Genomic DNA, 15,460 nt, shown 5'->3' with positions numbered 1-15,460 from the left:
TTATGATACTTGCATCCATGTTACCTCCCCCACCAGACGGCAAGCTACTGTATGGGGGAGCAATGTGCTCTGCACCTTGAATCCTCATAGCCCATAGCCCCAGCCGTTGCATGCTCTTAAGACGATGCATTGAACTTGAAATAAAAATGATATTAAGCCCACTACATTATTATTATGATATTATGATCAAATAAATCCAACCTAATTCCCTGCTTTTATAGTATAAGCCTCTTTCACAATGGACTAAAAGCCCCGAAGGATAGGAAGGATTTAGAAAGAAGATGGAAGGCGGGCAGGAGGGGAAATTGTGAGCAAAATCCAGCAATGGTTATGTGTGGAGCTTGTCAAGACTCAGCTCAGCCTGTGATTTGGCTAGATCACCCGCTGGGGACCCTGAGATTTTAAGGTACAACCAGAACTGAGAATCTGCAGGAAAAAGCATCAGGTGTTGTGAAGGGAGCAGTGGGCAAAAATGCTGGATGCACCGGATAGGTCAGATCCTGGAAAGCCTTGACTGCAGGCTGAGCTGCCAAGGCCTTGCCCTGGAAGGGAAGGGGATCCATGGAGAGTTCAGGACAAGGAATAGTGAAACCATCCATCCCTCTGCCCCTGCAGAACCAGGTGGTGAAGGAGGATGGCGTGGGCTTAGGAGAGTGGGAGTTGGGGGCAGGTAGCAGCCCTCCCAGGAATGGCATGTTGAACTGCGGGGACATGGCAGGGGTCTGCTTGAGCCCACGAGTAAGACACAGCTGGAGGCCGGAATGAGGAGAACCAGGCTCCTGAGCCAGACCAGTCACTGACTGGTTGTGTGACCTCAGTCCCCAGACCTCCCTGACTCTATTCTTCATCTTTAAAGAGAGAGATGTTTACCTTAAAAGGTCATGATAAAGTCTAAATAAAAAAATATGTTAAAGCAATTGGCATTGTGCACTCAGCAAATGAGGTTGAAACTCAATTACGTCTCTGTTCTAACATTCTGCTCTTTTGCTGTCTGCCATTGTCTATCTTTCGCCCATTATTACGGTTTAATAGAGAACGATTCTTAGGGGCCAAGAAGATTGCAAAAAGGCACTCTAGGATATGCCACAATGTGGGCCAACTTTTTGAAGTCATTGCACAAAGTAGACAGTGACCACAAGCAACAGCACAGTGGAGGCACTTATGGTGGCTTTTGTGGTTTGGGGTTTGGGTCCTATTTTCCTACCGAAAGAGGTTCCATCAGGCTTGTTCCTGCAAAGCCTCTTCATTCAATTTGAAAAGGAACACACACTGACAATGGACTATGCCGGGATAGGGAGGATGCAGAAGACTACGATTATGTTATACATGTGTGGGTAGCTTTTGTGGGACGATGGTGGGCCTATGCTCTCGCTCTCGGATGGGAACAGCACAGACACACATGCTCCTTCCTTGCCTGACTCTTCTGCTCATCCCTGATATGTCGGGGAGGCTGGGCTCTGGCCGCAGCACGTTCTTCTTCTCACTCTCTTTCTTCCCACCCTCCCTGACCCCTACGGGTTTGATCCTCACTGACAGCTCGATATCCAGATATTTCTTTCCTGTTCTGCCTTTTCTCCTGAGCATCAAACTTATAGCTCCGTTTACTTAGTTTGTAATTTGTTTCTTACTTTTTGTTGAGTTATAACAAACAGAATAAAGTCCATAAATCTTAATGGTTCGTATGTATAGACCCACATGACCGCCATCCAGATCAAGATATAGAACATTTCCAACATCTTGGTCAACTACCCACCCCACCCCCAGAGATTATCACTATTCTGACATCCATCACCATCACTTACCTTTGCCTGTTTTTGAAATTTCATATAAATGGAATCATTCAGTAAGTACACTTATATCTGGTTTCATTCACTCATCATTATGTCTGTAAGACCTATCCATATTAGTGAGTATTGCAGTAACTTTCTTTTTCTGCTATGTAACAGTGGATCTCAACCAGTGGCAATTTTGGCACACCCAGAGGGCTTTTGGCAATGTCTGGAAAGATTTTTGATTGTCACAACTTGGAGGGGGATAATGTGGGGAACGCTACTGGTAAGGCGTGGAAAGAGGCCAGGGATGCTGCCAAACATCCTACAGTGCACAAGACAGCTCCGCACAACAAAGAATTATCTGGTCCAAAATGTCAGTAGTGCCGAGATTGAGAAACCCTGTATATTCATCTGCTATAGCTGCTCTAACAAATTACCACAAACTGGCTGGCTTAAAACCACATGAATGTATTCCCTTATAGTTCTGTAGTTAAGAGTCAGAAATGGGTCTCACCGGCTAGAATCATGGTGTCAGCAGAAGCAAAGTGCTCCTTCTGAAGGCTCTAGGAAGAATCCATTTCCTTGCCTTTTCCAGCTTCTGAGAAGCTGGTGCATTCCTTGGTGCATGTCCCACTTCCGTCTTCAAAGCCAACAATGGCTGGCCAAGTCTTTATCACACTGCATCACTGTGATACTGCCTCTTTCACTTATAAGGGTCCCTGTGATTACAATGGGCCCATCTGGATAATCCAGGATACTCATCCCACCTCAAGAGCCTTAACTTAATGACATCTGCAAAGTCCCTTTTGCTTTGTAACATAACATATTCAGAGGTTCCAGGAATTAGGATGTGGACATTCTGGGGTGGGGAAAGGGGACCATGATTCTGTCTACCACACCCTACCAGGTGATAGTCCACTGTATGAATATACCACAGTGTATTTTTCCTATTGTGGATGGACATTTGGGTTGATTTTACTTTTTAGCTATTATTAATAAAGCTGCTACACATTCTTGTACAAGGCTTCTGCACTCATTTTTGCTAGGTATATACTCAAGAGTGCAATTGCTGGGTCATAGAGTAAACATATGTTTAACTTGAATAGATAATGCTGAAGAGTTTTATAAGGTGATTGTAGCAATTTACACCCTTTACCAGCAGTGTGGGTTTCTATTTTCATTTTCTATTGAACACCTCCATGTAGTCTTTCTAAAGATACCTCAAATTCAACTTATCCAAAACTATGCTATCTAGCTCAGTGAATGATTGTTTCCCCAGACATCCAAAGCATCCAAAGGAAACATCTTAGACTCTTCCCCCTCCCTTTCTGCAGACTTTCAATTAGCCTTATGTTATTCTGTACCATCAGTGCTTGTTTACATCCTTTCCTGGCTGGAGGTCTTCATAATCTCTCACCTAGACCACAGCTTCCTTTCTGGATTCCATGCTCCCAGTCTAATCCCCTCCAATCCATCCTTCCCACTGCTGCCAAAGTCACCTTTGCTAAAATCCAAAACCTAATCCTCCTTCTTCATTTGCTCATAGGATAAAGGAGCTGGCCCAGCCTACCTACCTGGTACACCTCTCACCATTCTATCCTCATCCAATGAGACCTCTAAGTTCTACCTGCTCAGAACTGCTGACAATTTCTCTTCTGTACTTTTACTCAGACTGATCCCTTCCCCATTTAATGCCCATTCATCTTTGAAGATTCAGCCTAGCAGTCCCTTCTCTACTGAATCCTTTCCCTGATAACCCTCAAATCAAGTAGACTTAACCTCTCTCTCCTCTGTGCCCCACCAAACCCTGCATAGACTTTTTGTTAGGGCACCTATAACTTTTCAGCTCACCTGTCTCTGCCTAGTAAACATAAGTCTTCCAAGAGCAAGGACTACTTTGTCTTCCTAGGAATTAGCCAGATATAGAGCAGACACTAATCAATATTCAGTGGATTGAAAATGGTTTGAGACAATACATGTTAATATGATGTGGAGGAAGTGCCCTGTGGAGAGAAAGATTAGTGTTAGACAAAGTCTGTGCCTTCAACAGTTTTAAAACCTAAAGACAGACAAGAGGCCTTGTGGGTCCTCAGCTCTAACAGGGAAGTAACAGTACCACTTCTGCAGAGCTACTATAAAGATTACAGGCGAAAATGCGTCTAAAGTTTCTAGCAGCCTGCCAGGCACATAGGAGGCACTTGATTAACTACTACTATTGTTTCTAATGGTGAAAATTAGCATCTTTAGTGAACATCGAGAGAATTTTTAGTTTGCTGGTCGCAATCCATTTGCAGTTTTCTTCATTTGGCAGAGAATTAGAAGCTCACCTGTCTAGATGTCTACAACTGACCTAATTTGAAAAGCCAAAGCTGCATTGATTACAGAGATGGCTCTTTAATCCTAGTGGACATTGCTGGATTATTTTAGTTTTATATCCTGGACACAGTGATTCTTTGTGATTATAGATTTAGAACTATCACTGGCTTGACTTTTTTTGAAAGTTCATAGATGCATTAGATGCCATTTTTTTCTAGGACAGCAACCAAGGATTAATTGTGCGTATCTTATCTCCTCTCCTCTTTGTGGGTTAGTTTCAGTAACATTATATCTAACTGCGCAAGGTCAACCAATGATCTAGAAAAATGCTTTGCACACAGTAATTCCTCAGTAAAAATTTCCAGGGCAGCATAAGGCTTCGCTGAGTTAGGTGCCCAATGTGGTTTCCATGATTAGTCTCTCTCCTGCTTTTCTTCCCTCCCTTCTGATCACTCTTTTGTCTTTTTCATGGTTATCCCTTCTGCTGTCAGTACCCCAAATACATGTATCCCTCAGGGCTCCATTCTCTGATGGCTAATTTTCTCTACTTCCTCTCTAGGGATGATTTCACCTCCTCCCATGGCTTTAATAATATCCACAGGATGTTTCAAATCACAGCCCGATCTCTCTCTACACTTCAGATCCATTTATTCAGCTGCCCCTTGAAACTTCTTGTCAGATATCTCATAGACAACTCAAATTCTAGATACTAAAAATAAGCTCAACTTCCACTCCTGACTTTTTTCTCCTCTACATTCATCATAGAATTCTAAAAAAAGTCTGTTCCTTTTTTAAAAAAATATCTTTATTGGAGTATAATTGCTTTACAACGTTGTGTTAGTTTCTGCTGTACAACGAAGTGAATCGGCTATATGTATACATATATCCCCATATCCCCTCCCTCTTGAGCCTCCCTCCCACCCTCCCTATCCCACCCCTCTGTTCCAATGACTAGGACCACTACCAGTTACCCAAACCAGAAAAAAGTTATCCTGGATTTACCCTCTTCCTTGCATCTCAATTGGTCATTAAGATCTGTTTTTCAGTAACTGTATGTACTATGTTATAAATCTCCAGTCCCACAGCCTCAGTTCAGGCTTTATCATTGTCCCTGGATTATTCCAATAGGCTCGTTATTGAAAGGCCACCCTTTCTCTAACCTCCCCTGGTCACCGGTCAGTGGGACATTAATAAAATTTAAATCATATTAAACTATCATGTAGTTCCTCTACCTAGATTCCTTCAGTGACTCATTTCTTTAAAAAAAAAAAAAAATCCAAACTCCTCAGCCAGGGAAATAAAACTGTTCCTAACATGACCTATGCTTACCTCTCAGAGCATAAAAGGTAAAGGAATTGTAAAAATAAGAGCAAAACTTACTGAAAAGGGAGATGGTCAACAAAACCAAAATTTGATTCTTTGAAAAGACTAAGCAAACCTCAATAAGACAATTATGAAAAAAAAGAGAGACGGCACCAATTAATATTAAGTATGAAAGGGGATGTAACTGCAGATAAGTAGAGATGATTTTAAAATCCACAAGATAGTGCTATGGTGACTCTTATGTCAATAAATTTAAAAATTAAAAAAAATTATAACATTTCCTAGAAAAATATAAATTACTAAAATTGGCTCAAGAAGAAATACAAAAGCTGAATAAATGAATAACTATTAAAGACATCAAACTGGTAGTAAAAAAATAGTCTATTCATGAAAAAGACACCAGGCACAGAGAGCTTTACGGGAGACTCTTATCAGATATTTGAGGAGGAGTACTTGTTATAAGAATTGTTCCAAATAACTGAAAAGGAGAAAAATCTAACTATCTAACTTTATAGACATAACCATGATTCCAATACTGTACCAGATTGATATAAAAAAGGAAAAGATTTTAGACTAATTTCACTTATGAATATATATGCAAACATTTCAAATAAAAAGTAGCAAAAGAATTCAGCATCATAAACTATATTTTTCTTTAAGTAAGATTTATCCTAGGAATGGAAAGATGGTTCAGTATCAGAAAAATCTATTAGCAGATTAAAAATAAAAACCCTAAAACTTTCTCACTTGATGCCAAAAAAATCATTTAATAAAATTCAATACCAACTAATAAGAACCTGCTGTATAAAAAAATAAATAAAATGGAATTCAAAAATTCAAAAAAAAATTCAATACCAATCCACATTTTTAGAAACCCCTAGTAAACGAGTATAAAGACAAGTTTCTTAACCTGATATGACGCTATATTATAATGACACAGAGCAATCCTCATACTTAATGATGAAACTTAAGAAGCATTCCCATGTCTCAAGACAAAGAAGCCTATTATCAAAACTATATGGAGGGACTTCCCTGGTGGTGCAGTGGTTAAGAATCTGCCTGCCAATGCAGGGGACACGGGTTCGAGCCCTGGTCCGGGAAGATCCCACATGCCGCGGAGCAACAAAGGCCGTGCAGGAAATGCAAATCAACACTACAAAGAGGTAGTGAGCCTGTGCTCTAGAGCCCGCGAGCCACAACTGCTGAGCCTGCATGCCACAACTACTGAACTAGAGCCCGTGCTCTGTAACAAGAGAAGCCACCACAATGAGAAGCCCACGCACCCCAATGAAGAGTAGCCCCCGCTCTCAGCAACTAGAGAAAGCCCGTGCAGCAACGAAGACCCAACGCAGCCAAAAAGAAAAAAAGAAAGAAATAAAAAGCATTAAAAAAAAAAAAACTATATGGATATCCTCACCAGTGTAGCAATATACATACACACAAAAATATATGAATATCAGAATGAAGACAATAAACTGGTATTTGCTAAAAGTATACATTATCTCCACAGACAGTCCAAGAGAATCTACAAACAAAATTAGAGTGTGGTAAAGTTGCTGAATACAATAAAAACATATAAAAATTAATACATATGAGCAATAACAAATTAGAAAATGTAATAAGATATATGCTTGAAAATAGGAAAACTAATTTTAAATAGCTCAGAAAAAAAAGATGATAGTATGGCATTAGCTCAGATTAATGGAATACAACAGAGATCTCAGAAATATATTCAAGCATACGTGACCCTTATGTGATAGAAGAGATATCAGTGGGGATATTAATGGGGAAAAGTTGAACTGTTAAAAACGGTATTGGGATAAATGACTTTCCATATGGGAAAAAGGAAAATCAGATCCCTGCCTCATTCCATACATAAAGTTAAATCCAATTATATTATTAGAGGCTTAAATATAGAAAAATAAAACTTAAAAACTATTGTGTGTGTGTGTGTGTGTGTGTGTATGTGACTTTTGTGGAGAAAATTACAAAATGTAAGTGAAGGACAAAAAGACAAATAAATGGCAAGCAATACCACGTTTGTATATGGGAAAACTCAATACCTTAAAGATAGCAAACCTTCCCAAGTGGTGTTTTCGCAAGTAAGTCTGAAGTTCACCTGCATAAAAATTACCTAGAGTGCTTCTTAAAATATAGATTCTGGGCTTCCCTGGTGGCGCAGTGGTTGAGAGTCTGCCTGCCAATGCAGGGGACACGGGTTCGAGCCCTGGTCTGGGAGGATCCCACATGCCGCGGAGCAGCTAGGCCCGTGAGCCACAATTACTGAGCCTGCGTGTCTGGAGCCTGTGCTCCGCAACAAGAGAGGCCACGATAGTGAGAGGCCTGCGCACCGTGATGAAGAGTGGCCCCCACTTGCCGCAACTAGAGAAAGCCCTCGCACAGAAACGAAGACCCAACACAAGCCATAAATAAATAAAAACAAATAAATAAAAATTAAAATATATATATATAGATTCTTAGGCACCATTTTAAAAGTACTGAATCAGCATGTCTGAGGATGAGGCCCGGGAATCTGCATTTTAGAAAACTCTCCAGATGATTTTTTTGTGTACTAAATTTTGAGAACCTCTGTCTTAAGGGAAGAGGTCATAACCTGAATTGCACATGAGAATTATCTGGGGCAGTTTGAAAAGATTCACATGCGCAGGCTATACCCCAGACCAATTAAATCAGAATCTCTCGGCAAGGCAGCTATGTAACAGCATTTTTAAAGTTCTCCAGTGGTTCCATTATACAGCCAAGGTTGGGGACCACTGCCCTGGGTGAAGGTGCACCTAGAGTCAGGTCTGTAAGGTTTGCTGCCCTTCCCCATTTGAACATTTACTTCTAGTGCTAACCGAGTAGGAGTCCCCCTTTATTTTGAGTAAGGAAAACACAATTTCTTTACATAGGGTTATCACTTTTTGGTATCTCCAGTATCCTGTCTGATACACTGCAGGGGCTTGGTGGTCATTTTCCAAAATTAATTCAGCTAAATGAAACTGAATGAAATGAATCAATACGTAGGCGAATAAATTTTTCATCTAACTTAAAAAATTTCACTGGATTCAACAAACCTATATGATAGTTAGGCACAATGTTACACTGTGAGAGATAGAGATGAACAAAATACAGCCCTTCCCTTCAGGTGTTCCTATCTGGTAGGGGAGGCAGATAGAGACAAAAGTATCTTACAATCAAGCGGACTATGAGAAGTGTACAGAATACGAAAAGGAAATAAGAGAAAAATTAGTCCTGCGTGGCAGGACCTGGAAGGCGTTGCTGAAGACTAGTATCTGAGATTGGCCTTGAAGTATTGCTGGGATTTAGTCAAGAAGATCCTAGGGAAACGGGCAGTTGCCCTGTAGGTACAGGGCAGTTCTGTATAGCATAAGCCAAGTCAGATGGGCCTTTCTCTAACCTTTATGGAAGACTGCAGGGTAGATAGGAAAGGCTCTTTTTCTTTCTGATTTCCTTGTTACCGCTCTCATTTTTCAAGTACTATTTTGCCTCTGGTTTATTAATTTTACCTCCTGGTGCCCCAGCTGATTTCTTCCAGGAAAAGTTGCTCATTAGCATTTCTATGGGGAGCACCTGCTACCCCATCTATCACTCTTAACCGATGGCTGGGGCAATGGGGTTGGCTGAGAGAGGAATTTTAATCCCCTCCTATGACTCATCTATTTCCTAACTGAGAATGCTAGGTCTAAAGTCACAAATAGCTGCGCAGTAAAATCCATCCTTAACATTAAAAATAACAAAGACATGTTTCTCAATTTTATAATATCATTTATGTAATATGAATGTATTGAAAATCAACTTCATGATTGAGAATAATTCTAAAGATACCTCAGATACCACTTGAATGCAAAAAGTCTCAGGCTAGTGTGGATAGGTTATGAATTAAATGAACTGTTGAACAGGGAAGGTTTCTCAAAACCATAGTGTCAAAGGACATTTGATGTTATCTACTGATTGTACATTGCAGGAGAAAACCAAATAGCATGTATATGACTCTGGATGCTGAATATATATTTTATATTATGTACCAATATATCAAGCTGATGGATTATATATCCTTTCTCTATTTAAGCAAACTGCAACACTGATGTTACGTGACAGATGTCATTTGTAAAGCCCATGGGATGAACCAGTCACCATGGTGTAAACCACCATGATTTATGTAGAGTGGCAGAAGAAAAGGATTTGTCAATCAAATTATCAGTGAAATGTAGCCCAGCTTGGCTTCTAAGGTGATGTAAGGCTCATCTACAGAAGACATGGAACATACTTAAATTCAGGAGATATTTAGAATCCTAGCAAGGAAAAGGATGTGAGAGAATAGGGGGGAAAAAAATCAATGGTCCAGATAAGCCTATAATTTCCAGACATTTTTTTCTTTATAGTATACTTAATTAATTGATTATCTTATTTCTTCATATCTACTTTCACCCAAAGTGCATTTCCCTATTATTAGTTAATTTTTCTTCTGGAAGAAAAAATAATGTTAAATTTCACATCAAATTTGTCAAGTACTTAAATTGTCCATTAAAGAAATTGATGTTTCTTAGCAATATTTATTCTCTTAATGCTTCAAAACCCTTCTGATGATACAGCAAAATGGAACTGCTGATCCCAAAGTCATATGCATAATTAAATTTTACAGAAGACTCAAATTAGAAAAAAATGTTTTTTGAGGTACACAGAGATTTTTCTTGACAGGTTGATGAAATTCTGATAGCTATGAAAAATAATCATTCTTACCAGCTGCAAGAGCATAGCCTGCCCCTATTCAATCAAATCACTTGCAGGATGTGTGTAATTCTAACTGTAAAGCATGATATGCTTACTGCACAGTTAAGGTGTTGTTTGGGAGGAAAGAGGCTACACAGAACAAAGGTACAACCCAAAATATTTGGAGTGAGTTGTGTCTGAAGGGTGGTTTACGCCCTGACTGTCTGAACCATCATTTATGAACAAAGCAAGTCCTACTAGCCTGGAAACATAAACTGAGTAGGATCATCAAATGAGATTTGAGAATCTGGATCTCTCTTGATTGGCATTGACTATATTGAGGTGAGGAGAGGTAGATTCTGTCTGGTAGGTGGTAAGGTTCCACCTGCCACAGGGTGGTAGACTGGGAGTAGGATGATGAAGAGGCCAGTCCAGAAATCTGTGATGTTAGGCCAACCTTAGGGTTCTTAGGGAACAAAGGTAGGGCCTTGTAAACAGCAAAGCCATGACAGAGTCATAAAATTGTATCTTGGCTTTGTTTTTTTATTCCCCTTGCTTATTTGTTTCCTTTCTTTTCTTTTTGATCCTCCTTGGTAACAGCATAAAGATTTTGTGAAAATTCCACCTTCTCATAGCTAGAACCAAGGAAAAGGATCCATGTCCTTGCCTGACCCAGAGCTTTAAAAGGAAGTGGTGTATTCCTGGGGGACCAGCGTGGTCATGATAACAAGACACCAAGAGACAAATGCCAGGTGGGAGGTGGAATTCAGGAAGAAGGAATAGGGGCCAATTGATTAACTGCCCCTTTTCATTGGGAAATGCTTTCCAGAGGTAATACCTGAGTGGGGGGCAGATTTTGTCTTAACAAGAGAGGATGTCTATCAATGCTATTCTTCCTCAGCAATAAGAGGGAGTGTTTGTCATACTTAATGGAGAAGGACATCAGTCTGATGAGGCTACATATAAGGTCATGGCAAAAGACACTAACTCTGCAGTCCTCCTGTCCACACCCTCCTGCAGGAAGGAGGCAACTGGCTGTGGCATTGATGAAGGACCCCATAAGCCACAGTTTGAACACCTCTAGCTCAATTACTCATCGTGTACATCTGCTTCCCCAGAGACCCCAAACCCTATGCCACATATTCAGAGTCAACAGTGATCTGTTAGCTAATTGTTTCCATTTGAAACATAAGGGCAGGACTGAAAGCTAAGCATTCAGAAATACATATTAAATGAATGAAGGGTGAGAAAGCAGACTGGAAGGACTGAGGCTGCAGCAGAGGGAGAATTCTAGAAAAAGAGAGAGAGAAAGAGAGAGAGAATGAATAAATAAATATGCTCTTGTTTGAAGGCATTCATTTAAAGGAAATTTAAATGTGCTGAAGAGGGGGTTCTTGGTGGTAACAGAATGAGAACCACATTTGGCAAACATGAAAGGAAAGGAGATGCATCAATAGGGGAGAAGGCTGGAAGTGTCTGGGAAGTGGAAATCAAAATAATGAGGCATCATGCAGAAGGCTGGAATGGAACCAAGATGTACTAATTACCTACCATGTGCCAGGCATAATTCTCCTGAATCATCTCATTTAATTTTCAAAATGTCTAGCACAGTGCTTAGCATATAGTAGGTGCTCAAAAATATGTTGAGTATTTAATATTAAATCAATACATGAGCAAACAATCTAAGAGAAGAATCTATTATCCATCACGTCTTACAGATAAGAACCCTAGGCCAAGAAATGTTAAGAAACTTGCCCAGTGAGTCACAGCTAGAGGTGTAAGGAATCTGCCTTCAGCGTAAGTGGCTGAAAGAGGAAGGTGCTCTATAAGGGACCGGCAGGGAATCTAGAAAAGGGTGTGGTGTTTGGTCGTCTCCCAAGGATTGAGATAGAGGGGGTAAGAATGAAGGGCCAAGTGAACCGGGCTAGGGAGGAGAGGAAGGGGGAGAGATCACTCTTCTTTCGGGAGGATTGGCCCTGCAGGAAGGCACCGAGGCCCTTGGGCGGCAGCTGAGCCAGCAAGGGGCAGCATCCAGGCTAATGCAGCTGGTGAGTTGGGTGGGGCAGAATGGAAGCACAGCCAGTGAAGAAACTGCAAAGGTCTCTGTTGGGCAGGCAGGGACTCGGGGTGGGGCAGAGATGGGGAAAAGATGGCTGAAGTGGTTAAGTGAAAGACTTTGGCAAGATGGGGTGGATAATACTAACAGCTTTCACCAAAGAAAGAGCCAAAGAGCAGTCGGCCAGGGCTGGGGAGGGGGAGGGGGTGTGTTCTGGGCCGGAGGGGGAGGCTGACAGGGAGGCCTGCGATGCAGAGAATCTGTGGGAGAGGGTAAGGATGACCAGCCCCGTGGCCTGAGCTGCGGGCCGCGTCTCACCTGTAAGAGCTGCTCACCGCACTCGCCACCTCCTCGCGGATTTGCCTGTTGAGGGCGTCGGCCGCCGCACGCCCCTTGCCCCCTTCGGGGGCCGTGGCCTGGGCTGCGGGCAGCAGCGTCTGCTCGTGCCCCAGCCCCTCGGCGCGACGCAACATCCAGGCGGGCCCAGGCTTCTTGCGTGTGTCGCGGTCTTCCTCACTGGTCGCCCTTCCAGCCGCAAGGCCACCTGCTCCTCCAGGGGCCGCCTCCTGCTCCTGGGCCTCGGCGGCGGCCTGCACCGGCCAGCGCTCCTGGCTCTGCGGCCGGCGCTGGGGCGCCCCGAGCACAGGCGCCGCCGCCTGGGAGGACGTGGGTATATGCACTGGCTTGGGAATCCACGGGTGGTCCCCGCGTCGCGGCAGCGGCCAGGCGCGGAAGTCCTTCTGGTACTGGGTCTCGCGCTCAAAGGGCGCGTCCGAAAGCTGGTACTCGCTGCGCGGCCGGCAGCTCGGCTCCGGCCGCTGCACCTTCCAGGCGCGGTAGTCCTGCCGCATCACCGAGTCCGCGGGGCCCGCGCTGGAGGTGGAGCCGGAGCCAGAGCCCGAGCCCGGGCCCGGGCCGCTCCGGCCAGAGGTGGCCCCAGCCTCGCGTTCGCCGCTAGGCCCCGGCGCCGGCCCTGTTGCCCGGGCAACCGCATCCCCTTCGCCTTGGGCCGGCTGCGTTTCTATGGCGACCGCGCGCGCCGAGGGGGGCGCGGGCGCCGGCTGCGCCGGCTGCGCCGGCTGCTGGTGCGGCGGCTGGGCGCCCGGGTGCTCGGTGGCCTCCGAGTACTTGGTGAAAACCAGCGGCACGGCGATGTCTGCCTTGTCAAGCTGGTTCCAGAAGCGGGCGATGCAGCAGGCGCGCGTGATGCACGGCCACGCCATGGTGCTCGCCGCAGAGCTAGTCCTCCCTCTTCTTGCTCGATTCTAAAGCAAGTCCCTAATCTTCCTCAGTCCCCTGGCCCTCGTCCGGCCAATCTGGTTCTCACCGTGTTTTCCTTGGTGGCCTGAGCTACCGCGCCCTCCTACCTCAGAGAGCACCCGGGAAGGTTGGGTGGGCAGAGCTATCACTGAGAAAGTCCGTAAGGTCCCTCGATGCCCGGCTGTAAACGCCTCCGGGAGCCGCCGCACAGGTCTCGAGAGCGCGGTCTGCTGTGGGCACCGCAGCGTGAGACACCGCGTCCCGGGTCCCCGGGCGAGGGCGTCTGGGACGCGCCCCTCCCTGCGGCTGCTGCGGCGCTCAGACCCCTGCCAAGCAAGGCAACGCGAGGCAAGGTGGCTGCAGGCTTAAGCCATGGCGCAGAGGGAGGGCCGGGCAGTGTGGCCGCAGGGGCCGCGGACAAAGCTCTATCTTCTCCTTCCCGCCGGCGTCCAGTCTTAGCCGGCCACCTAGCAGGGCTCAGAGGAGATTAAGTCTCGAGGAGACCGAGCATTGCTGCCGCCACCGCTGCTCCCAATGATGCTGCAGCCGCCGCCGCCGCTGCCGCCGCTGCTGTCTCTGCTGCGGGGAAGCGGCCCCACCCTTTTCTGCCGGTCAGCAGAGGGGTGGGGCGGGGGGGCGGGATCCAGGAAAGATGCTGAGAGAAAGCGCGATGCAGAAAAAAAATCACCTGCTGTCGTCAGCGCGCGCTGCTGGGAACTCGCCCTCTCTCTTTTCCCTCCTCCCTCTGATCTGGCAGCTCCTCCCTCTTCAGTTCCTAGGCAACAACAGGATCTGGGGCCTAGGTAGGTTCAAGTACCAGGCTCCTTATGACTTGCTGTCCTTACACTGGTTGCTTCCCAACTGGGAGCCTCAGGCTCCTCTTCTGTGAAATAGGGTCAAACATGTGGGAAGGGTGGGGGGGATTCAATTTAAAAATACGGAGGAAACCTCTAGTGAAATGTCTGTCCCAGAATATAGGTTTTTTAAAAAGGAAGCTCCTGTTATTGGCCAAAGTCTCTGGCCTGGATTTGAACCCCTTTGGCTGGCTTCTGATCCAAGCACTTGTCAGTCTTATCCACAGACCTTGCTCAGATGTGGGAACAGGAACCTGCAGACTGATGGTACCTTAGCTGTTCCCTTCCTACGGGACCCTTGGGGGAAGGGATGTCTTAGAGCTTCCCAAGAACCATCCAATCCCTGTTCAGCCCAGGGGCCACACTGGAGGGGAGACAGTGAGAAGTAAATTCTTGAAAGGGGCCTAAGTGGGGAGGTCGGGGAGGGTGGGAAACAGCGAGATCGTGTCCTGGGAGAGGGTAGGCCTGACATGCAGTGGCTTTCTGCCATATTCCTGACCCCTAGCCTTTGCTTTTCTTCTACCTGGGAGGCAGAAAAATTTTGGAGTCAGATGTTCCTGCTTTGCCTCTGATACTTCCTACCTGTGTCACTTGGACAAGTTGGGTCATCCCTGAACTTCAGTCTCCTCACCTATAGAATGGAGGAAATAATAGCTACCTCAAAGTGGTTTTGTGAAGATAGCTAAGGACTCAGAGCAGAAGCTGTGAGTCAGATCAGATCCCAGAGGATTCAAATCCTGGCTTTTGCATGCCTTAGCTCATGGCCATGGGCACATCACTGCAACTTTCTGACATTTAGTTTCATCTTTGAATGTGGGTGCCAGCTCTCAACTCACAAGGTTGTTCCGAGAATTAAAATGAGATAATCACTAAAAGTGCTTACCACAATATCTGGAATATACCAATGGCTCAATAAATGGTAGCTATTAGTATTCACAGGACCCACCCTGGGAAACCCATAGGTGGAGCTTCCCAAGCAGGCCAGGCACTTGGACACCTTCTCCAGGAAGACCTCTTGTTCTTCTGAGTATCTCCTTTTGGTATCTCCTTGCACTGTTTCCCACTCCCTACCCCTAGCTACATTCACTGGCCTACAGCTCTGTTTCTCTCCAATACAGACAGAGTTTTCAGCCTCAGTTAAGCTG

General features: G+C 44.8%; 1 protein-coding gene across 2 annotated transcripts in view; it reads right to left on the bottom strand.

The window, feature by feature from the left end:
* Positions 1–14,028, bottom strand: part of MAP6 (microtubule associated protein 6) — an 87,668-nt gene extending 73,640 nt beyond the window's left edge. Inside the window, exon 1 of one of the 2 annotated variants that reach the window (XM_061202858.1) lies at positions 12,520–14,028. In XM_061202858.1, the coding sequence (XP_061058841.1) occupies positions 12,520–13,424 (905 nt within the window). In that variant the 5' untranslated portion in view covers positions 13,425–14,028. The remainder of the gene's footprint in view (positions 1–12,519) is intronic. The other variant, XM_061202859.1, reaches the window with a different exon arrangement.
* Between the last annotated feature and the right edge of the window lie 1,432 nt (positions 14,029–15,460).

Source organism: Eubalaena glacialis, chromosome 10, assembly GCF_028564815.1.
Source record: "Eubalaena glacialis isolate mEubGla1 chromosome 10, mEubGla1.1.hap2.+ XY, whole genome shotgun sequence".
Classification (NCBI taxonomy): Eukaryota; Metazoa; Chordata; class Mammalia; order Artiodactyla; family Balaenidae; genus Eubalaena; species Eubalaena glacialis.
Note: the sequence above shows the minus strand (reverse complement) of the source record. Positions and strands in the feature narration are given on the sequence as shown.